We start from the raw sequence: 25,476 nt of genomic DNA, 5'->3' as shown, positions 1-25,476 counted from the left end.
TCCGACCGAAACATGTTTTTATGAAGGTTCGGCTTTGGCTCTGGTTTCGGTCGAAATCTAAACTTTTGTAGACCTGTTATTATCGTTGAAAAAATGTCATAAAACCGCTTTATATATATATTAAGACTGCGTCGATCGTCAAGTGGCGCCCTCATTAGGGAAATCTGTGTTTTAAACCAATTAACTTCTGTATACTCCAGACTTGTTTTGTTCCCCAACTTTTTTGTCACATAGTTTAGATTCATAGTACGAGGGGAGGCTGAAATATTCGCGGCCTAAGCTAGAAAAAAAAAACTGAAGCTACTTTTTTCCCCGCCTATTTGGCGGTTTAAATGTTGCCGCCGTTACTAACGATTAATAATTAACATTTACTTTAATACTCTTTTTTTTAAGACCGCGAACTTTTCAGCCGCCCCTCGCACCGTTTCGTAAGTAAGTACGACCTAAAGATTCGGCCGTTTTTGGACGAAACCAAAACTACGGCCGAAACTGGCCGAAACCGAAACTACGGCCGAAACTGGCCGAAACCGAAACTACGGCCGAAACTGGCCGAAACCGAAACTACGGCCGAAACTGGCCGAAACCGAAACTACGGCCGAAACTGGCCGAAACCAAATCTTCGGTTGGACACTAGTGTTTGTTTATTTTGGTGTGAATACTGATTACTGTTCCATTTCAAACATACTCGTAGACAGAGAGATTCATACTATCTTTGTCTTACACTATATAATTATAAATATTGGGCTATTTTGGGTTTTACAAAAAAACCGGTTCCGAGCCCTGGTACTAGCACCCAAAAGAAAAGGATGAGTATAGGTTTTTGGTTCCGTAGTCATAGTCACAGCCAGTCTGTGGGCACGGGCATGGCGCGCAGCGCGGCGTACACGTCGCGCATGTGTATAGTCACGTGTATAGTCACGTGTATAGTCACGTGTATAGTCATGTGTATAGTCACGGTCACAGCCAGTCCGTGGGCACGGGCATGGCGCGCAGCGCGGCGTACACGTCGCGCATGTGTATAGTCACGTGTATAGTCACGTGTATAGTCACGTGTATAGTCACGTGTATAGTCATGTGTATAGTCACGGTCACAGCCAGTCCGTGGGCACGGGCATGGCGCGCAGCGCGGCGTACACGTCGCGCATGTATATAGTCACGTGTATAGTCATGTGTATAGTCACGGTCACAGCCAGTCCGTGGGCACGGGCATGGCGCGCAGCGCGGCGTACACGTCGCGCATGTGTATAGTCACGTGTATAGTCATGTGTATAGTCACAGTCACAGCCAGTCCGTGGGCACGGGCATGGCGCGCAGCGCGGCGTACACGTCGCGCATGTGTATAGTCACGTGTATAGTCATGTGTATAGTCACAGTCACAGCCAGTCCGTGGGCACGGGCATGGCGCGCAGCGCGGCGTACACGTCGCGCATGTGTATAGTCACGTGTATAGTCATGTGTATAGTCACGGTCACAGCCAGTCCGTGGGCACGGGCATGGCGCGCAGCGCGGCGTACACGTCGCGCATGTGTATAGTCACGTGTATAGTCATGTGTATAGTCACGGTCACAGCCAGTCCGTGGGCACGGGCATGGCGCGCAGCGCGGCGTACACGTCGCGCATGGCGGGGCTGCGCGCGCTCGCCTGCCACGCGCAGCGCAGCCCCAGCTCGATGAACAAGCGGCACAGCTGGGGGTACGACTCCGCTGTGTTAATGAGCTTTGGGTCTTCTAATGTCGCTGTTAATAAAGAAAAAAAAAATTCAGCCTTTATACGTCCCACTGCTGGGCACAGGCCTCCTCTCATGCGCGAGAAAGAAAAAAAAATTACAGAAAAAAAAATACGAAAACCGCGCGGGGCCTAAGGCTCAAAGCGTCCCGGAGCGGCGTGCCTACACGCGAGGCCGAAGGCCAGAACGAGTGTCCTTATACAAAGGCTGAAGGCCGAGCACCGCGTAAGGCCGAAAACCCAAAGCATCCGACAGCCGCTCTTCCCACAACTTATACAAATTTTTTTTAAAGCGCATATTATTATTACGCTGAAGCGATCGACATGAAAATCAAAGTGATTTGTTAAGTTTCAGTAGAACTAGAAACCGTTTTCTCCCGAAATCCATTTATGTTGTTCAATTTCCAAATTGTATGAAAAAAATGCCTATTGTCAGAAACAATTCTTCCCTCTTAAAGTCTATTTTTTTATTCGGTAGACTGAAATGACAGTTAATAGTATGGACATGAAATGTCATTTCATACTATTAACTGTCATTTCAGTCTACCAAATAAAAAAGTAGACTTTAATTGCGAAGGCCGAAGACCCAACTCCGCGACACTTACCCATGTCGAAGCCCTGCTGCTGAGCCTTGGAGTGCATATAATCGCTGAGCAACTCCTTCCGTCGATCAGGATCCAAAGGTTTCTGTACTGTGGCCATTTCGAATAACACCACCCCATAGCTGAATACGTCAACTGCTGGAGATATTCGGTGTGAGCGGAGATACTCGTTTGGAATGTAGGGGCGGGTGCCGTGGATCCTGAAAATAGTTATTTTCGATACAAGTGCGAAAAAGAGGAAATTCGAAACGAGTGGCGATAAATTAAAACACGACCGAAGGGAGTTTTAAATCGACACGAGTTGCGAATTACCTATTCGCACGTGTGTCGAACAACGTTTTTCAGTACATATGGCACTTTAAAGTTTCGACATACGCACGAAAAGTGCTATTTTACGCACTAGTGCGGAAAAGTAGCCCCATATGTACTGTAAAAATACTTACAGTACATGGGCTTTTTCTAAAATAAATATCGAAAACCCGATTCTTTCAAATCTGGACATTCTTGGGCTCATTCTACTCAGAATCGACAGCACTCTCCATCCTACCATTAAAAAAAGCGGCCAAGTGCGAGTCGGACTCGCCCATGAAGGGTTCCGTATTTAGGCGATTTATGACGTATTAAAAAAAACTTCTTACTAGATCTCGTTCAAACCAATTTTCGGTGGAAGTTTACATGGTAATGTACATCATATATTTTTTTTAGTTTTATCATTCTCTTATTTTAGAAGTTACAGGGGGGGGGGGACACACATTTTACCACTTTGGAACTGTCTCTCGCGCAAACTATTCAGTTTAGAAAAAAATGATATTAGAAACCTCAATATCATTTTTGAAGACCTATCCATAGATACCCCCAGGGACCCGCCCGCTATCCCTTATAGAGGGTTTTGTAAGGGTATTGCATAAGGCTTAACTCACCATACCCTTTGCCAGACGTGGGGTATCATACCCCACACGTATGGGTTTAATGAAAAAAAAAATTTTGAGTTTCAGTTCGAAGTATGGGGAACCCCAAAAATTTATTGTTTTTTTTTTCTATTTTTGTGTGAAAATCTTAATGCGGTTCACAGAATACATCTACTTACCAAGTTTCAACAGTATAGTTCTTATAGTTTCGGAGAAAAGTGGCTGTGACATACGGACGGACAGACAGACGGACAGACAGACAGACAGACATGACGAATCTATAAGGGTTCCGTTTTTTGCCATTTGGCTACGGAACCCTAAAAAGATGTCCCAAAATGTCCATTCCATTACGTCACGTTTTTAGTATGAGAAAAATTTTCACTTGTATGTAACGTGACGTAGTGGAATGTACAATTTTCATACAAAATTTTGGGACAATTTTTTTACCACCAGGATTAAATATGCTGGTGATTCTGAGTTGAAAGAACCCAAAAACACCAGGATCTGGGAGAATCGGGTTTTCAATATTTATTTTAGAAAACACCCACATATGGTCCTATTTTCCCTCGCCTTATCCTAGGTAAGGGTTAAGAAAAAGTAGAAGACATATACGACTATGCGTAAAGCAATTGTGAGTCAGGTGCAATTTGCTCATGGTCTTCCTGCAGGCGCTCAAGTGGTTTGTGTACTTTCATCACCTGGCATTACTTTTCCCCCAAATAAAAAACGCCTGACATTGTTATATTTGAATTAAATACATAATTAGCTATAATATCACACCAAACACAGATCTCTATAAATTGCACACCTTCGATTTATTTTACAACCCCTTTGTTGTCCAACCACTCTCACACCCACCGCTGAACTGCTGCCAGGCGACCGGATTAATTAATAATGATAGTATGGCACACTAACTAGAGGGATTTCGTTGCTCTATAAATTGCATACCTATTTCCGTGGCTAGCTCTTAGACCAATAAAGTTTTAAGTCATAATGTTTGTCATATTATCATTACTCATAAAACTGAAACTGTTAACATTTCAGGATTTTCGTTAGGTTATCCTATAGATAGGTTAGGTTAGGTTTGTTTTATGGCAATCCTGAAAAGTGACGCGTTTCTGAACCAAATGAATTTTGACTAACGAAAATGCGGCCAAACAATACATTATGACTTAAAACTATTTTGGAAACAATAGAGACCCGTTGGAATTACATACTTCGACACAAGTAACGGTCGGTCGGCGTGTGTTCCTCGCCTCGCCAGACCGAAGTCACCAATTTTAGGCATAGTGCATTGATCTAGAAGTATGTTGGCCGGTTTTATGTCGCCGTGTATCAACGGAGGCCGACACATCGTGTGGAGGTAGGAAAGACCCCTGAAATGGACAATGTGAGGGTCAATAATCAGTATGCTAGAGTTCGGAAAGGGAAGAGTCGTGGAATGTATTTGTGACGTTATCTATGAAAAGGGACCTTATTGTCGATGGCGCTTACGCCATTATTAACGATGCTCCGATATAAATACAATGCCGCGCGACGCTGTGCGGCGTAAGCGCCATCGACAATAAGGTCCCTTTTCATAGATAATGCCCCATTTGGGCCCCATACGTACCACGACTCTTCTCTTTCCGCACAGACTCTACCTGTATAGGTAAAGAGCCCACAGGTATGTGTATGTGTGCGTATGTGTGTGTACATGTGTGCGTGTTACTGTATATACAGTCTCATTAATTGAAAGCAGGTCCGCTAGGGGCAGCACTAGTAGAGTCGTGAACGTGAAATATGCGAGAGTTTCTTATCAATTACAGTAATAACATATACTAATCTATGGTCCAGAGACCCTGCCGTCATTAGTTGGTACACTAGACACTTTTGAAAGAGACTGTGACACGTACCTAGCAACCCCCTGCGCTATCATGTACCGCTGGCACCAAGTCAAGGGGGGGTGATACGTGGCACACTTGAGCCTGTGGTCCAGAGACCCTCCCGTCATTAGTTGGTACACTAGACACACTTTTGAAAGAAACTGTGACACGTACCTAGCAACCCGCTGCGCTATCATGTACCGCTGGCACCAAGTCAAGGGGGGGTGATACGTGGCACACTTGAGCCTGTGGTCCAGAGACCCTCCCGTCATTAGTTGGTACACTAAACACACTTTTGGAAAGAAACTGTGACACGTACCTAGCAACCCCCTGCGCTATCATGTACCGCTGGCACTAAGTCAAAGGGGGTGATACGTGGCACACTTGAGCCTGTGGTCCAGAGACCCTCCCGTCATTAGCTGGTACACTAAACACACTTTTGAAAGAAACTGTGACACGTACCTAGCAACCCCCTGCGCTATCATGTACCGCTGGCACTAAGTCAAAGGGGGTGATACGTGGCACACTTGAGCCTGTGGTCCAGAGACCCTCCCGTCATTAGCTGGTACACTAAACACACTTTTGAAAGAAACTGTGACACGTACCTAGCAACCCCCTGCGCTATCATGTACCGCTGGCACCAAGTCAAGGGGGGGTGATACGTGGCACACTTGAGCCTGTGGTCCAGAGACCCTCCCGTCATTAGTTGGTACACTAGACACACTTTTGGACCTGAAAATAAAACAAAACTATATTTAAAAGTATATTTTATTAAAGAGCCTTTTTTTACGTGGAATAATAATGCATTTAGAAATTCCGCCGTCGTTTAAATTTTTAACAATTTTTCTGTGCATCGATATTATTTTCATGAAATAAAAATACCAATTGGCTATGGAAGCTGTACCATCGCCCACACTGTTAACTGACCGTTCGTAAACTTTATTACAAAATGCATAAGGTCCACCGATGGACAGTTAAGAGTGCTGCTGTCTGTTCGAGCATTTATAAATATTAAATTGTACAACGGGACTTAATCGCGTAAAAAACTTAAAGTTTTAAGATTTACCTCTGACGTTTCGAGGACGGCGGAAGATATTGATGTCAATATTAACCCGTCTTCTCCGAGACCACGAGGACAACGCCGTCCTCGAAACGTCGGAGGTAAATCTTAAAACTTAATACGCGATTAAGTCCCGTTGTACAATTAAATGTGTAAAAAGCGGCCAAGTGCGAGTCGGACTCGCCCATGAAGGGTTCCGTATTTAGGCGATTTATGACGTATAAAAAAAAACTACTTACTAGATCTCGTTCAAACCAATTTTCGGTGGAAGTTTACATGGTAATGTACATCATATATTTTTTTTAGTTTTATCATTCTCTTATTTTAGAAGTTACGGGGGGGGGACACACATTTTACCACTTTGGAAGTGTCTCTCGCGCAAACTATTCAGTTTAGAAAAAAATGATATTAGAAACCTCAATATCATTTTTGAAGACCTATCCATAGATACCCCACACGTATGGGTTTGATGAAAAAAAATTTTGAGTTTCAGTTCGAAGTATGGGGAACCCCAAAAATTTATTGTTTTTTTTTCTATTTTTGTGTGAAAATCTTAATGCGGTTCACAGAATACATCTACTTACCAAGTTTCAACAGTATAGTTCTTATAGTTTCGGAGAAAAGTGGCTGTGACATACGGACGGACAGACAGACAGACGGACAGACAGACAGACATGACGAATCTATAAGGGTTCCGTTTTTTGCCATTTGGCTACGGAACCCTAAAAATCGAGAAAAAACTGTCTAAAAATTGAATTTAGCGCGGATCAAGTACCAGGGCCTCATGAGTTACGAGAAGGTGTCGTTGACCAACCGGCCGGGTGCGCGGGGCGCGGGGCCGGGTCGCGTACGAGTATGAAGGTATCGCGGCTGCTCGCGCATCTTAGCTGTATACTTTTGGTTTCTTTACCTATATGATTCTACTAGTTTAAAGTATTATTTTTGTCGACTCAACAAACTTCGTTGCCTAAACACGGTACTTAACTGAAAAGCTCTCCATTATATCACGATTGTATAAAATACTATTGAAAAAAACGTACCTCCAACGCTGTATCCATACAAAGGCAATATGTTGTCATGTCTGAACTGATCGCTGGTCAGTTCCCTGATCAGCTCCTTGTGGTTGTCTTTACTGCTGAGAACTTTCACAGCAACGGGCAGGAGTTTCCATTCACCTGCAAAGGAAAGTGAACTTTAATGGGATTTACATATGGTGTAAGTTACTTTTCTCAAAATAGGACAGCAAAGTCGACGTTGCCGGTTAAAAAATAGGTCGCGAAGTGCGTAGTTTATGGTCATTCAAAAAATTAAAAAGTTAAAAACATTGATTTCGGGACTGCAATGTTGCATACAAATTCCATTATTTAACGAGTTCCAAACTTTTTAAAACTTTAAATGGCCATATCAAATGAAGGCATAGGTCCCTTAAACAGCCAAACAGATGATCAGCAATTCAGCACTTATTATTATAAAGCCTGTAACAGACTATCGCACCGCACCGCGACCTTGGAGCGTCGCACTCATAAGTGAGAGCGAGAAACGGATATCTCTTTCTCGCTCTCACTTATGGGTGCGACGCTCCAAGGTCGCGGTGCGGTGCGATAGTCTGTTAAAGGCTTAATGTTGGTACGGCGACTATTTAGGTGTCTCAAATAGGTTGGCGTATTTTCAGCAGAAAAATACACTTCTTTTTTTTAAAGGCGGCAAGCAAATCTTTTTAATGGTTTTACTTTTTTCTGTGAAAATTAGAACGTTGCTTCTGTAAAATATTTATATTTCTTGCACCATTTTTAAGAAAAGCACTATATATGACTCGGCTGGAAGGCTACTTGCTGGCTTCGGATTCAATTAAACGGACTCCCAAGGTCGTCCGTTTAAAACGAATCCTCAGCCAGCAAGTAGCTACTTCCGATCCTCGACAATAATGTACTATTAAACATTAGTAAACGTCTATCACCGACGGAGCGGTAGCTGACTTTCACGAGACACCTCCGTTACCTTTGTACACCTGCCCGAACCCTCCTCTGCCGAGCAGGTTGCTCTGAGACCAGTTTCCCGTGGCTTCCTCGAGGTCTCTGTACTGCATCACAGGGATCGTGGTCTTCATCAGCTCGTCTTCCACGGGACCAGCGTCCTGGTGAAACCAATGATAAATAACAACGGCATTCTAGACCCTGCTTACGGAGTAGGTCTTCCCGGTTTCTAATTTCTGGTAAGGACAAATGTTTTTAGGGTTCCGTAGCCAAATGGCAAAAAACGGAACCCTTATGGATTCGTTATATCTGTCTGTCCGTCTGTCCGTCCGTCCGTATGTCACAGCCACTTTTTTCCGAAAATATAAGAACTATACTATTGAAACTTGGTAAGTAGATGTATTCTGTGAACCGCATTAAGATTATCACCATACCCCGGCCGGCGAGAGCAAAAATGCGTTGACAGCTTAATAGTGCGTGGACACACACTTTGGTCGATGTCGATAAAAACAACACGATGTACTGGACCACCGTTATGATATGCAGAAGTATTAATTATTGTTGTAAACAAAATTAAAACCAAGTGTTTGTATTTATTCAGTTTAAAATTGTTTTAGGGTTATTCTTAGAAACGCGTGGAGGTATCAAGTTGAAATAAATAACAAATACTAATGGCTCAGTAAAAAAAAAAAATTGTGCTTAATTAAAAGTCGACTATTCTATCGACATCCATATGTCGATAGAATAGTCGATATTTAATTAAGCACTAGGAGCAGACGCATTTTTGCTCTCGCCGGCCGGGGTATGATTATCACACAAAAATAGAAAAATAACAATAAATTTTGGGGGTTCCCCATACTTAGAACTGAAACTAAAAAAATTTTTTTCATCAAACCCATACGTGTGGGGTATCTATGGATAGGTCTTCAAAAATGATATTGAGGTTTCTAATATCATTTTTTTCTAAACTGAATAGTTTGCGCGAGAGACACTTCCAAAGTGGTAAAATGTGTCCCCCCCTGTAACTTCTAAAATAAGAGAATGATAAAACTAAAAAAAATATATGATAAATACGGAACCCTTCATGGGCGAGTCCGACTCGCACTTGGCCGCTTTTTATTTCAACTTGACACAAATTGTTCTCCAAAATATTTATTTATATAGTGAGGTTCTCTCCGCTGACTCCGCTGGCTTGGTCACCTGGGGGGGGGGGGATGGGGGAGGATCGTGCTGTGAGAAGAGCGTATGTGGCGGAAAACGGCCGTCTGGGCGTCCCAGATACCGCTGGAGTGACGAAACCCTAAAAGACCTGTCCACCCTCGGAATACCCAACTGGCATGAAATGGCGCAGGATAGGGCAGAGTGGCGCTCTCTTGTGTCAGAGGCCAAGATCCTTTTAGGGTCACTGAGCCAGTGATGTATGTATGTGGTTCTCTTAGATGGTTGAGTAAAAGGCCTCTGTTTCTATTCTGGCCTCTGTCTGTCTGCTTGTAAGCAAAGTTTGAGAATTACCATAGACACGTCGGTACTTGACTCCGTTGTCGAAGTGCGGCCATTTGTATTCGACACTGGCAAAGGCACCATGTGGGCGTCCTGTAAACCGTACAAAATTATTATAGGAACTGTGCATTAACTGTAGAGGGCAGCACAGAAGTGTTTAAGAGGACAGCAGTGTTTAAGAGGAAAGGGAACAATCAGTTCTCCACACAAACTCCTTGGATATTAACATAATACAATCATTATGTAGTCATTATGTAGATATGTGGTAGTTGCTCTAATCTAAGGTCTGTAGGTAGACTAGGTACCCATCTTTTTAGTGAATGAAGTTCACTGAAATTTCTGAGTTCACCGCAAGTTCATAAGGAATATTATTTGTTATAGTTGAATTAAACAATATATCAAGTTTATCAATTATGGTTAATTTAATTACAAGTCAATTGAGTTACAGGGAACTTTATACTGATTCTTAGTAAAAATCAAGTAATTATTGCACAAAATAATTAGTTAATAGTGTATTAATGTCCTAAATTACCTTAATTTGACCTTTGTTTTCTATTAACATCACAGGTAGAGGTATACTTTCACTTTTTGTTGTTGTTTTGTGCCTTTTCAAGTTTTCTGTAACATTAAAAAAATTGAAGGAAAATAAAAACAATATGAATTATATAGAACCATTTTTAGGGCAGCAAAGTATGTTATTTCTTACAAAAATAAGTCTTAATTTAATTTTTAATCCACAGCATGTTTAAACATATAAAATTTATGCATTTCAAATATGGTCCAGTTCCAAGTTATATATTAGTTATATTACCCACAGAAATAAGAATATTACCCTCAACCGGTGCAGTATTCCCCGCTCCACAAACATCGTGTTTATTCGCTAACTTCTGAAACTTCTTATCCACAACCGGTATAAGGCACGACATAGCCGGGTAGTGTTTCATCCGGTACAGCAGTACGAGTAACTCCTCCGCCCTGTGGTTGAACTGGCCCCATCGTATGAGGAGCAAGCTTGTTGGTGATGTCGTTTGACGTTTCGCAGTTTGCTCGATTTCCTAGTAGTGTATGGTAAAATCATTTTTAGTTGAATGAAAAATGGCAGGGTTCGAAATTATCCAGATAATTATAGTCTTTGATAACTTGGGCGTTTTTTGCTATTTTTTATAAATTTTATTAGGTTATTATCATATCGATAATTATGAGGCATAATGATCACGATAATTATCAATTTATCAATCATTAATAATTATCCTTTCAAACCCTGAAAAAATTACCATATGAAGCAATAGTCTAACATTTTTATTTCAATTACTTTAACCTATTTAATATATTTTTTGAATAAAATACTTATCAGAGATAATTTACTAAATTTAGTCATAATTATTGACTTGTAGGTATACTGTACCAGTTTGGATTTAAGTTCATACAATTGTTATGTTCAATTTCCAATAAATAATTTATACCATTTGCTTTACCTTGGATTAAATAGTTCATAATACCTATCCTATAGTTAATAATACATTAACAAGTAAGAAAAACAAATAATGTGTAATGTTTTATTTCTTAGTATCTGCATGATATCTAAGAGAAACCATTGAATTTTTAACCATTTAGCCGGTAAACGTGGCCAAACAACTTGCCAACTACTTTTGGTAATATGGTCTTAGTATAAAATTTATTGAATGAATGTATTCTTAGAATTCTAAAACAAATCTTCAAAAATAAAATAAAATATACAGTAGAAACCGGTTTAGCTCGGGAGAATCACAAAAAGTGGGGACGTAATTTCCGATTATCCAATAATGTACCGGGGAAAATCCCAAATAGTTATACGAAATGTATGTACTTACGTTGACATCAAAGGCGGAATAATTCATGCGGCCAGCCAAGTCCTTCCAAATATCGTCATTGTCTAATAATCTACACAATTTCTTGTTAATATCAAACGGTAGCTCGTATATGTACATTTTTGCATTGACACACTTGAATGGATTACGCTTTCGCAAAATAATCAACAAGTGGAATCACTGACAGTGACTAAAGAACAAAAAATATTCCGAGCCGAGCGATGACAAATAAAATGACAGTGACAGTGACATTGACAGCTGCTCTTGCACGTTCCGTTCGAAAACGAATAATATTATTATATTATATTGTTTAATACACTAGCAGCTGAAAGCTGATGCGTGTATATCACTGCACTTGTTTTTTTTAATATGGTTTCGTTTCATGCGACTTGCAATTTAAATTGCACATGGCGCATGTAACTTGCACATGTAGAGATAGAGGTACACATCCAGAAGCAAGTATTGGCATAATACACCAAGTAAAGGCAAAGGCAAAACAATGAAATAATATCCCCATACTACTTGATTAAATAGCCCTTGATGATGTGCACACGCAAATATCTGGTGTACACTTTGAGTATATACTCAAAGGGTGTACATAATATGTGTATGCTGTTTGTAAACAATCGCAACTCAACATGCACGGATTACACGCACCATGTGCAATAGTTTAATTTACAACTTCAGTCTCAACAATCACGGAACGTGACTGTACCTACAGCTACAGGTTGTTTTTAGGGTTCCGTACCAAAAGGGTAAAAGCGGGACCCTATTACTAAGACTCCGCTGTCCATCTGTCCGTCCGTTCGTCTGTCTGTCACCAGGCTGCAAGGCTGTAACTCATGAACCGTGATAGCTAGACAGTTGAAATTTTCACAGATGATGTATTTCTGTTGCCGCTATAACAACAAATACTAAAAATATAATAAAATAAATATTTAAATGGAGCTCTCATACAACAACCGTGATTTTTTTGGCGGTTTATGCGTAATGGTACGGAACCCTTCGTGCGCGAGTGCGACTCGCACTTGGCCGGTTTTTTAAAGTATCCTTTGCATTCTGCATTCATTCTGCCTTTTCATTCATTCTACCTTTGAATTCATTCTTCTTCTTCTTCTAGTTTTGTAGTTTTACGGTATACCGGCACTACTTGACTAGAATTTTTTGTTGATTCAGTTTTTTCAAAATGGCGCAGGCACAGCCATATGGAGGTTCGTGAGGTTGACTTATATAGCCTGACCAGTAATATATGATAATTGTCAAGAGGGCGCTGTTATTCTCATGTATAGGGTGACAATTCAGTGTAGTATGAAAAAATTAGTTCCAGTGAAATTCCGCAACATGGCGCACCCTCAATAGATCCTGGTTCACCTATACAGCTAATAGTACCTATTAGTGTTAATGTGTCAATACAGTGGTTATAAATAGCTAACTAGCGCATGCTTCTAGCGTTACGCGGTTGCACAGGACCGCAGCTTTGTTTCCATTTGATATTATATTGTACCTATATCTAGTATATCACTGCAATGATTATGTATCTTAAGGTCCCAGTACACAATGGGCCAGCGTGGGCCATTCTGAGGGACGCATTTATGCGTTAGAGGGAGTGATATTGCTATTCTACCGCATGGCTGCGTCCCTTGGACTGGCCGGCACTGGCCCATTGTGTACAGGGGCCTTTACGAGAAGTAAATTATTTCTACTATAATAGTCATAATATAAATAATTTACTGTCTCAGCATACATCCAGAAAAGATCTGGAATAGACTTTGCACAAACTTGGCAGTAAGAAGGTACCTATACAATGTACCTACCTACCTATCTCCATTTATGTGAAATTGTATACCTATAGTTAATACCTAAGTACCTACCTGTATTGTGTAGGTACAATAAAGTGCGTAACTTACTATTACTTATACTACATCTAATTTAAATATGAAACGTGAAGAGACGGATATTGGCTTACCGAAAGTCAACCTTTTCATAGTGGCTTCGGGTTAAAATTACCCAGTAAAATCACACGCGGTGTTTATGAACAATATTAGGTAGGTATTTATAAATTTGTGGTATTTTTGTGAAAAAAATATAATTATGTGTACCTACCTATGTAATTAACAGTGATCGTTAATTTTCCAGCAATTTTGGTGCAGCAATGTTGGTTAGAAGCATCTGTATGCCCTACTCTAGGTGGAATAGATAATTAGGGTTAATAACAGTAATATTAACCTTAACCAATCCTTTCCCTAGAAAAAAATGGAAGAAAATCCTTTATTTTTACTATGCTGCACCAAAATTGCTGGAAAATTAACGATCACTGGTAATTAAACACAGCCAGTGAGGGCAGCAACAGCAAGGCCTTCTATTCTACTACAAGGCCCGGTGTTTTGTAGGATTGGATAATAGGATAATAAAAATAAAAAAAACCTATATTTATTGGTACCATTTATTTATATGCGCAGAATGCATCAAAGAATGACTCATCCCTAACAAAATATTCTACCTTCACAAAGTGACTTAGGTTACCTACACTTGAAACTAATTTTGAATTCTCTTTAACCAATCATTAAGTCGATAATTATATAAAATGAATGTTTTAGTATTTTCTTTTACGCCAGAGCATTTCAGTTATGTCGACACAATATTTTAAATTTCTTAACAACGAATTGAAACGGGGACACAAACATAAGACATTCTTCTTTAGTCTAGTATCGATTGTTTGAACAATTGGTTGTTGTCTTCATAATCGATTATTTGAAATTTTCCTAAGAAATGACCGACATATAAGTAGGTAGGTACCTATTCCTATTGATATTGGGTTTGTATCTCTCCAAGTTTTGTGTAAAAGCTTTAAAATTCTTCTTCTTTCCGTGCCTCTTCCCATTTTTTGGGGTCGGCCGTAGAACGTCCTCGTTCTTAAGCGCCAGAGGGGCTACCGCAAAAACCGAATTTCGCAAATTGCGGGGATCTTTCTCTTTTACTCCAACGAAGACGTAATTAGAGTGACAGAGAAAAATGTGAAGTTCGGTTTTCACGGTAGCCCCTCAGGTCGGTCGATCCTGGGCTGTCTCTTTGTTCAACTAGATTGCTAATGGAAGAGCTACAAAATACAAACCTGGCCTGCGATCACCACATGTCTCGTCTCGCCACAAGCGGTGGCTAGTCGCTACTATGAACGATGCAACCTGCAACTCCATGGGTGTTACATGCACGTTGCCGAACCTGCATGTACTTACACTGGACCTCATAGGTCACTTCGGCAAGAAAATAAAAGGTCGGGGGAGGGAGGATATTATTCACCTATTACTACTTAATAAATACAATTCAGTCATAAAGTTAATTTAAATTCTTGCCTGAAATATAAAAACATTGATTACCTACAGTAAAATAACACAGCTTTGGCCTCTTTTTTTAGGTCGAACCAGAACCAAGGATTTTTTTGGGTGTGGGTGTGGTGTGGCTGAAAGATCTTATTCCGACAATATTACAAAACTGTGGGACAATGGGAGTGAAATTAAACGATTTTGTGCGAGTCGCTCGTACGCAGGAATTAGAACAAATACAGAACACTTGAACACACAAGAAACCACACGAGACAGGGGCGCACTCTGCGCTGTTTTATGATAAAAATACAATTTTAAACTAGGAAATAAATAAAATTATAAAAAAATTATTTGTTTCCTAGAAATATTAATGGCAGCGCTTTCACTCTCGCTATCCCAGAACCACATGAGTTCATTTGGATAAGAGGTACCAACGAACTATACCTACTGTACGTTACCTTAGAATTGGCTAAAAATGCCAAAATATAAGATTGCATACCTATACTATTTGAGAGATGTCGGCCCATATCGCCTTTGACTCGGGTGGCCGGCAGGCATCTGTCACGAATGCAGAGGACACTGGTTTGTTCCCAGCCCTGGGCCCTAGATGCCTTGGTTGACATCTATTTCAATTTTTTTAAATTAATAACGACTATTTTATGCTAAAGGTGCCTTACGTGAAGCGGTCTCCGCAGCCAATGTAGCGTCTAAACACGCTTCTAACTCCATGTTGCAAAATTAATATAATTATACACAGATTCACGATTTGGATATTCTACAAAAAGATTTACTTTGACGGGGATGTGACGCGTATAGCAGCAGAAATCTGACGGCATTAGATGGACCATTTTGTAATATTACCATGTTGTTGTCTGTGTTAGGGCACCCCGGAGGTGCATAGGGTCTCCACAAGATCCTTCCACGCCTTCCTGTCTTGTGCAACCGCCTTGGCCTCGTTCCAGCTCAGTCCTACGGCTGTTACCATAAATAACATTATTTATTTTAAATACATGTAATCCAGTATAAGTACAGCCCTGTGTTCTGAAGGCTGCGGCGCCTACGAGAGCTACACCACCAAGTCCACGCCTCGTTCAGTCTACATCCCACCACCACATACCACTAACGTGCAATCAGTAATTTAAAAAAAAGTAATTAAATATTATGCACTTCAACATTTAACTGCAACGGCGGACAAGAAAAGGTGAGACACTTTACTCTTTACCAACCAATGTCCATCAATGCTTACTATAACTTACATAAAACTCAAATAAAATTTTTAAAACCCCAACGATATGAAACGGATGAACCCATTTTGATAAAACTTACCTAAGAACCCCCGCTAGAACACGTGCTTTCAAAAAAATGCATCCAAATCAGCTTACCCGTTTATGAACTACGGTGCCGTAGGTTTTCAAAGTGGGGGGCGACCACATTTTAAGGGGGGCGCGGGGCGTCGGGAAATTTGAACACGATTACCTAATAGTTCTCCGTTTCCTTGCATCGAAGCGAAGGGGGGCGTGGGAACTTCATTTTAGGCAGCAGGGATTAGGCATTTAAGTTTGGGAACCCCTGCCGTAGACAGACAGACACACATGTAGCGGTCAAATCATGTCAAATTTATAACACCCCTGTTTTTGCGCCGGGGATTAAAAAATTTAAAAAGGTCACCTTTAAAGGTCATCCTTACTTAGTTTTATAATTTAAAACACTTTTTTTGCGGTGCAGGGTATTTTTAACCCCGTGCAGTGATTTCCGGTCGCAACCTTGAAAAATTGATGTTTAATTTGACCGAACACGTTTTTTTTTAATTTTCGGATATTCAGAAGGGTCACAAATCAAAAGGGTAACGAAACCTTTAAAAAATCGCGTCAAATGAAAATTTGACAAATAAAACATCGAAGAACCGATAACCCTTTGAATGCGTCGACGAAGTTTTCAAGTTCCCTACTGAGCACACTCACTGCAGTACTGGGTCAAAAATACTCAATTCGGAAATAATAAATGATAATTTAAACTGATTACCATAGTTTTTTCTCAACAAATTAATTGTTATTATACATCCATTGCTGAAAAATTGCATTTGCGGAAGAATTTGATTTACGCTTTCAATTTCTTTGAACAATATTTATAGTTTAGAAGCTAGTAGGAAAAAGTTCCATATTTGAAAACTGAAGGCGCGAAGGGTCGGTCTTCCATACAAAATTTGAATTTCGCGCGTTATTCTACGGGGAAAGTGGGTTTGCCTGAGTATAGTACCTAAAGTCTATTTTTTTATTCGGTAGACTAAAATGATATTTCATAGTATGAACATCATGTGTCATTTCATATTTTAAGAAATGTCATTTTAGTCTATATACCGAATAAAAAAATAGACTTTATTCTTATTAGATTTATTTAAATGCATGTCTTTGCTATTACGGTTTAAACTTAAAATTCCAAAAACAAACACGTGAAACCAAAATGCTTAAGGATCTTAATACAAAGTGATAAGGTCTATAAAATGACATTTTTATTTAAACTTAAGAGCCAACAGGAGCTAAGATTTAAATATTTTAGGTAAATATACCCGTCTCGCTAACGGAAGCGGCTCCTAAAACTAGTGCGATAAGGACAAGGCGAAAAATCCTGCGTAAAAAATATCAAAAATCGAGGTTTCGTACTCGACTGTTTCCTCCTCCAAAACTTAACCAATCGTAATCAAATTTGGAAATCTAAATGATTATGACATTATCTGTGTCGGACCGTTTTGCTTTTTTGACTAATTGATATCAGTTTTGAATAGCACGCCTCTCATTGCGGCATAGTCAATTAGGCCATTTTGGCCATTTTTGAAGGGCTCTAGCGCCTTAAAAAACAAAAATATCAATAAAAGCAAAACGGTCCGACACAGATATTGACAATATTAATCTGTGTTGAAAAAATCATTGCTCTAGCTTCAAAACCCACGGAGGAAACAGTCGAGTACGTTTGTATGGAGAAATGACCACTCCTGTTGGCTCTTAAGTTACTATATAAAGTTATACCTACCTACTGCATTTTCCCATCAAAATCCAAATGAGTCAAATCGCCCGAGAAGTCGCAATGTTTGTACAGTTGGCCTATTGTTCATAGTAACCTCGTCTGACATTACGTGGTAACTGTTTAGTGTTAATAGGTATCTATCACTTTGATAACGTGATAAAACATGTGTATGTGTACCACCTACATACCTACTAACCAAAGTTTGCCAGTAGCTCTTCGAGAACATTAAAGGATAGTAAGATTCTGATGTCGCATCGTTTCGGGTGAAGCTTTAAAAGCGACCAAGTCAACATAATATCAAATCAAAGTAGAAACTAGTAGAAACTTTTCGTTTTTTAGGGTTCCGTAGCCAAATGGCAAAAAACGGAACCCTTATAGATTCGTCATGTCTGTCTGTCTGTCTGTCCGTCTGTCTGTCCGTCCGTATGTCACAGCCACTTTTCTCCGAAACTATAAGAACTATACTGTTGAAACTTGGTAAGTAGATGTATTCTGTGAACCGCATTAAGATTTTCACACAAAAATAGAAAAAAAACAATAAATTTTTGGCGTTCCCCATACTTCGAACTGAAACTCAAAAAATTTTTTTTCATCAAACCCATACGTGTGGGGTATCTATGGATAGGTCTTCAAAAATGATATTGAGGTTTCTAATATCATTTTTTTCTAAACTGAATAGTTTGCGCGAGAGACACATCCAAAGTGGTAAAATGTGTGTCCCCCCCCCTGTAACTTCTAAAATAAGAGAATGATAAAACTAAAAAAAATATGTGATGTACATTACCATGTAAACTTCCACCGAAAATTGGTTTGAACGAGATCTAGTAAGTAGTTTTTTTTATACGTCATAAATCGCCTAAATACGGAACCCTTCATGGGCGAGTCCGACTCGCACTTGGCCGCTTTTTATTACGACTGTGGCCTAGTGACAACTGGTCTGGCCTAGTGGGTAGTGACCCTGCCTGTGAAGCCGCGGTCCTGGGTTCGAATCCTAGTAAGGGAATTTATTTGTGTGATGAGCACAGATATTTGTTCCTGAGTCTTGGTTGTTTTCTATGTATTTATGTATTTGTATATTATATATATCGTTGTCCGAGTACCCACAACACAAGCCTTCTTGAGCTTACTGTGGGACTTATTAGTCAATCTGTGTAAGAATGTCTTATAATATTTTTTTTTCTTCTTTTCTTTTCTTTTTTGCGCCGTTGGTACAGTACGGATGTCTCCAATTCTCCCTCAATTGCTCAAAGGTTAACTGGAAGAGATCCCTTAAAGGGATAAGTTCGCCGTTGTACTAATGACGAATGTTATTTTTACACGACTGCCCCAAAAAAAGAGTGTATTGTTTTCAGGGTTCATGTTTGTATGTGGGTATGTAAGTTTCTTTGTTACACCGTAACAGGCAAGTGCCTGAACCGATTTAGGTGTTTGAGATATCGTTGGAATCCTTACGTCATCCCGAGTAACATAGGCTATGTGACGTCATCACAAAACCAATATGGCGGATTATGCACTGCAAATTGTGCAACCGAAACAAAAATAAAACTTATAAACCTATCGAGTTGGGTATTAAAATAAAGGATTTTGAAAGAAGGTTCTAAAACTGTACACAAAATATGGTTTAAACTATTCATTTGGTAGGACAAGATTTTACAAAATATAAGTATAACGCAAAGATACATGAATTGTCTAAATCTATTGAATGGGATATTAAAAGAAAAGATTTTTTAAGGCGATCATACGAATATATATAAGTTGTATGTTTAATTGTATCGTTGGAGAGAAAATACGAAATGTTCTACATCGCGCTAATGACATTTCTCTTTGCAGCTATATACGACAACGTCATACGTGGCGCTTACGTTATTTTCAATTGCGAAAGTGTCAAATACGAAAGCAACGGTTTGAACGATTGACTAGGTAAGCATTTCTCAAAAAAATTGTACATTTCGATCACATCTTAGATTTCTATAAAATTGGTATGCTGGTAAAGTACATGAAGCTGAACAATTTCCACCATATTTCCCAAAATGTCCAAGAAAGTTTGTATGAAACATCCTTTTTTGTTACCAGATTTCCTTACACATTTGGTAACAAAAAAGGAATGTTTCATACAAACTTTCTTGGACATTTTGGGAAATATGGTGGAAATTGTTCAGCTTCATGTACTTTACCAGCATACCAGTTTTTATAGAAATCTAAGATGTGATCGAAATGTACAAATTATTTGAGAAATGCTCAGGTACTCTGAATAAACATATTGTGCTATTTATTAAAAGATTTAACTTGAGACTTTGAATAGAAGACACTATTATCATGACTGTAGAAGGCAGGTCTTTGATGATGATTTTAATTTTGCACGACAAATTTTGCAAATCCCGGAGCACACGTGCTACTGTTGTGAAACAATATTTTACGAGAAGCAAAGACTGGGAGCTTAAGATAGATGGGCTCTTCCTGCAACTTCCACGAGTATTTTAATAACGAAAGCCGAAGGCCGAACTCCGCATAGGGTCGACGCTCCGAAGCGTAAGGCAGGTGCGTGCTTCCTGTAAATTCCCCAAGTATCTTAATTGCGAAGGCCGAACGCCGAGCTCCGCGTAGGGCCGAAGGCCCGAAGCGTAAGAAAGGTGCACGCTTTTTGCAGTTTCCCCGAGTTTCTTAATTGTAAATACCGAAGGCCGAGCTTCGCGTAGGGCCGAAGGCTCGGAGCGTAAGAGAGGTGCATGCTTTCTGCAGCTTCCCCAAGTATCTTAATTGCGAAGGCCGAAGATTCGCGTAGGGCCGAAGGCCCGGAGCGTAAGAAAGGTGCACGTTTTTTGCAGCTTCCCCAAGAATCTTAATTGCGAAGGCCGAATGCCGAGCTTCGCATAGGGCCGAAGGCCCGGAGCGTAAGAAAGGTGCACGCTTTCTGCAGCTCGAAGTATCTTAATTGCGAAGGCCGAATGCCGAGCTTCGCATAGGGCCGAAGGCCCGGAGCGTAAGAAAGGTGCACGCTTTCTGCAGCTCGAAGTATCTTAATTGCGAAGGCCGAAGGCTAAGCTTCGCGTAGGGCCGAAGGCCCGGAGCGTAAGAAAGGTGCACGCTTTCTGCAGCTTTTCCAAGTTTCTTAATTGCGAAGGCCGAAGGCCGACCTTCGCGTAGGGCAGAAGGCCCGGAGCGTAAGAAAGGTGCACGCTTTCTGCAGCTCGAAGTATCTTAATTGCGAAGGCCGAAGGCCGAGCTTTGCGTAGGGCCGAAGGCCCGGAGCATAAGAAAGGTGCACGCTTTCTGCAGCTTTTCCAAGTTTCTTAATTGCGAAGGCCGAAGGCCGACCTTCGCGTAGGGCAGAAGGCCCAGAGCGTAAGAAAGGTGCACGTTTTCTGTAGCTTCCTCAAGATTCTTAATTACAAAGGCCAGAGGCCGAGCTTCGCGTAGGGCCGAAGGCCCGGAATGTAAGAAAGGTGCATGCTTTCTGCAGCTTCCCTAAGTATCTTAATTGCGAAGGCCGAAAGCCAATTTATAATTATGTAGTTGCAGAGATATTAAGCCATAGCACTTTTCAATACTTCTGGTTTTTGGGTCCGACCTATTTAGGTTTTTAAGCACGTTTTATGCTAACATATCAAAATATCAACATGATGAAAGCTCCTTGAAGCAACTTAAGTGCCTTAAATCATATAAAAAATGTGGTTGGTTTGTATGGTCACTAAAATGTATAAAATAAAATAAATTAATTAAAAATTAAAAAACACGACTGCAATTTAAAAGCGAACTGAAAAGCTAAAAATAATTTTTAGTTATGTTAGGTACTCAACTTAATGAATGTAAAATATAATATATAGGTAAGTGTTCTGTCAGGGTCGTAAACAGCAAACGGAAAAGTTTAGGCTCATTTAGGATCGTGACTGTACCTGTATATTTTATTTCGATGCAGTCGGGGACCTGTGAATGGGAAAAATTCAATATATCAAGGTCCCCGACTGCAATCGAAATAAAATATACAGGTACAGTCACGATCCTAAATGAGCCTAAACTTTTCCGTTTGCTGTTTACGACCCTGACAGAACACTTACCTATATATTATATTTTACATTCATTAAGTTGAGTACCTAACATAACTAAAAATTATTTTTATTTTTTCAGTTCGCTTTTAAATTGCAGTCGTGTTTTTTAATTTTTAATTCCTGTTTTGTTCAGATTTTTGTACAATAAAGTGTTTTACTACTCTATTACTACCAATATCAAATTAGTATCATATTTTTTATAGGGTTGGACCAACGCAGCAGCGATATTGAGAGCACAGAATGTGCAAGTATTATTTTAAACGTCAAACTTCTATGAAATTATGACGTTTATAATAACACTTGCACAACTGTGCTGTCAAAATCGCTGCCGAGTCAGCTTGGTCTGACTCTAGAAGTACTACCGCGAAAACCCCGTTTTAGAAGTTTCTCCAATTCATAATTATAAAACAAATTTAAACTGTAAGAACTAAATATCCACATTATTATTTTTTTCGCTGCAATTTCAGGGCCGGAGCGCTGTTCTCCAACACAAGATATTCAGAATGGACATTGGATCATGATTGAAGGAGAGAAGACGCCACAAACGAAATTATTTCATGGTCATATAGCTACTTAAGTTCTAAGTTACTGTTCCTATTTATTAAGGACAATTAAGAAAAATAATATAGAGTTAGACCAAGATAGGTCCGCAACGATTATGATAGCACACGCAGTGCAAGTGTTGTTTAAAAACGTCAAACTTATATGAAATTATGATGTATAAATAACACTTGCACTGCGTATGCTATCAAAATCGATGCAGACTTATCTTGGTCTAACTCTAATTAAATACAATTTCAAATGCAACCCAGATGGCATTCGTTAAGAAAAACAAGACTACAACAACAACAAGAAAAACATATCCAAAGAAAGATAAACCATTTCTACTACAAAGTTTTGGTTCAATTTAGAACCAATATAATTTGTGAATTATTGATCTTGATTATGGCCAGTGATATCTTTCAATGATGACACACAATAACCAGAGCCTACATACATTTTTATTTATTTATTATAAGATTAGTTTTACTTATTATTAGATTAACATTTTAGAAAGATTAAACAAGACAAGAAAAAGAAGAGCAGCAGAGACTTCCCGTCGGTACTGTTAAGCGAAGTTGGTTTGTGACCGTCACTAACGGGCAGTGATGACGTATTTGCTCGTTTTGACGATCGCAAAATGAACTCGCTTGACTATATTCTACGAGAGAGACGACGATTCAAGAAGATGACGTTTCTTACGTGACGTGACGTGGTCTCTTAGAAGAACGGAGGTCTCGGTCGTGGTCGGAGGTAAATCTTAAAAACTTAGATACGCGATTAAGTCCCGTTGTACAATTAATTAATGTGTAAAAATCGTGAAAGTTTAAATCAGTGAAAAGAAGATGTACCTACTTAAACTTATTTTTCAGTTAACGTTGAAGAAAGTTAAGGATTAAACTGTATTTTAATGATGTAGGTAAATGTTTTAAAGATACAAAACAATGTATTGTTTTTATGTGTAACTGAAACTTTTGCAATGTTTGCATTGAAAAACTATAGGTATCCAAAATATGTAGTTACCAAAACTTTTGTTTGGATTGTGACATGAAATATTCTATATTTTCACTTCAAAGTAGGGTCTTTGAGTTCTTCCAGTTTTACAATCCTAACATCTGCCTACATAGGTACCTATCAAATAACTCGCAAACACAGAAAGTTCACAAAAACAATTAATATTCGCCAAAGAGATTGTAGAAATGCATATTAATCGATTCAAGCAAGTCATGAGGGGCTGACTATTGAAACAGCCGGTCAAAACGTACTTAAAATTGATAGCAATGTTCTACTTTCCAAATAATCTGAATAAGTCACGCATGGGTCATAAAAACAAGTAAAAAGTTATTGAAAATAAAGTTTCATAGGTTAATTATTTGTGACGATGCATTGACATAAATATAAGTAGAAATTGATCGGTTTCAATAAAACAAAAACCGGACAAAACCTACTTAAACTCATATCAAACTTGCCATGAAGAATAAAGAAGCGATGTAGGTAGTCGATGATAAAAATTGTAGTAAATTATGGTAGAAATTGAAAGGTTTTAATACTGAAAAAGCCAGACAAGATCTACTTAAATCTACTCCAAAACGTTTTCTTCGGATGCTTGAACTGTCGATATATTTGCCTCAAATTAAAGTAGAGAAAGTGTGGCTTTTAATATGAAACAAAGCCATACGTATCTACTTATATTCGCGACAAAACACTGAACTTTCACACTTAACCCGGTAGATACGGCGTTGGGTCAAAACAACCCGTAAGTATAACAGACTTCTTTAAAAGTAAATTTAGACTGTTAGACTGTATCACTACTCTGGTTATCACTGAATGATGTCCAGTTCAAGCATCCAAAGACTTTATACAACAATTCTCTAGATTTTAAGTCATTAGTTAATTATTGTTTACAATTTTAGATCCCTGTGGATGTTTGTGGTCCTAATGTTTGTGTTTACGTTAATTTGCATGGACCTTAATGATGTTGTTGATTTAAGGGATTAAAAGTAATATTTTAATGTGCTTGTTATTATAAATCATAATAAAGTAGTATTATGTACTACAAAGCAGCAGGTAAAGCAGGTCTTCATATACCTATATATATGGCCCAGCTACCGTTCCTGTTGTAGCAGGCCGAATTGTATGGAACTTATCCGATTCGGTTACAGAGTCTTAACAAAATTTAATTTATTATTTTGTAAGATTAAATTGTGTCACTAACGAAATTGATCCTATGTTGGTCTTATACAAATTTTATTTTATTTTATTAATATACCTACTTATTTTATACTTAGTGCGTTTTGATAATTTAACGTAAGTAGTTAGATGAAATTATTTGCTAAATTTTACTCTAAAGAGACTTGAAATCATTTGAAGGTTTATAAGAAAATAAGAGTAGTGTTTAGGTATAGAAGTAATTGAAGGACACGTTCTTTAGGCATTAGGCAGCGTTAGGTAAATGAAATGGCCGGAATGAGCCAGACTTCCAGCTTCCAGAACGCCGCGATGAAATCACAAAGGAACGAGGAAATGATCACTTAACGCGGTGATCGCATAGTGAATCAGCTCGATAAACCCTCGTGCTCGTGTGTTCGACAATGATACGATTTTAAAGGTTCGATTAAAGTCAAGAGCCGTACTGGGTACTGGCCGTAGCCACCACCAACACTGACAAACGTCAATCAAAAAGTAAAAAACCGGCCAAGTGCGAGTCGGACTCGCCCATAAATAAATAAATATGACGTATTAAAAAAAACTACTTACTAGATCTCGTTCAAACCGATTTTCGGTGGAAGTTTACATGGTAATGTACATCATATATTTTTTTTAGTTTTATCATTCTCTTATTTTAGAAGTTACAGGGGGGGGCACACATTTTACCACTTTGGAAGTGTCTCTCGCGCAAACTATTCAGTTTAGAAAAAAATTATATTAGAAACCTCAATATCATTTTTGAAGACCTATCTACCTATATACGTGTGGGATATCTATCCACACGTATGGGTTTGATGAAAAAAAAATTTTAAATTTCAGTTCTGAGTATGGGGAACCCCCAAAATTTATTGTTTTTTTTTT

General features: G+C 39.2%; 1 protein-coding gene across 1 annotated transcript; it reads right to left on the bottom strand.

Moving 5' to 3' along the window:
• Window positions 1-1,563: 1,563 nt before the first annotated feature.
• Window positions 1,564-11,648, bottom strand: LOC134657563 (serine/threonine-protein kinase pelle). Its single transcript, XM_063513140.1, has 10 exons — window positions 11,484-11,648; window positions 10,466-10,688; window positions 10,166-10,251; window positions 9,646-9,726; window positions 8,159-8,294; window positions 7,201-7,335; window positions 5,706-5,832; window positions 4,453-4,611; window positions 2,331-2,527; window positions 1,564-1,736 (listed from the first exon to the last, which is right to left on the bottom strand). Exons 1-10 carry the CDS (start codon window positions 11,598-11,600, stop codon window positions 1,564-1,566), a joined length of 1,434 nt encoding a protein of 477 aa, XP_063369210.1. The 5' UTR covers window positions 11,601-11,648.
• Window positions 11,649-25,476: the final 13,828 nt, after the last annotated feature.

Source organism: Cydia amplana, chromosome 20, assembly GCF_948474715.1.
Source record: "Cydia amplana chromosome 20, ilCydAmpl1.1, whole genome shotgun sequence".
Classification (NCBI taxonomy): Eukaryota; Metazoa; Arthropoda; class Insecta; order Lepidoptera; family Tortricidae; genus Cydia; species Cydia amplana.
Note: the sequence above shows the minus strand (reverse complement) of the source record. Positions and strands in the feature narration are given on the sequence as shown.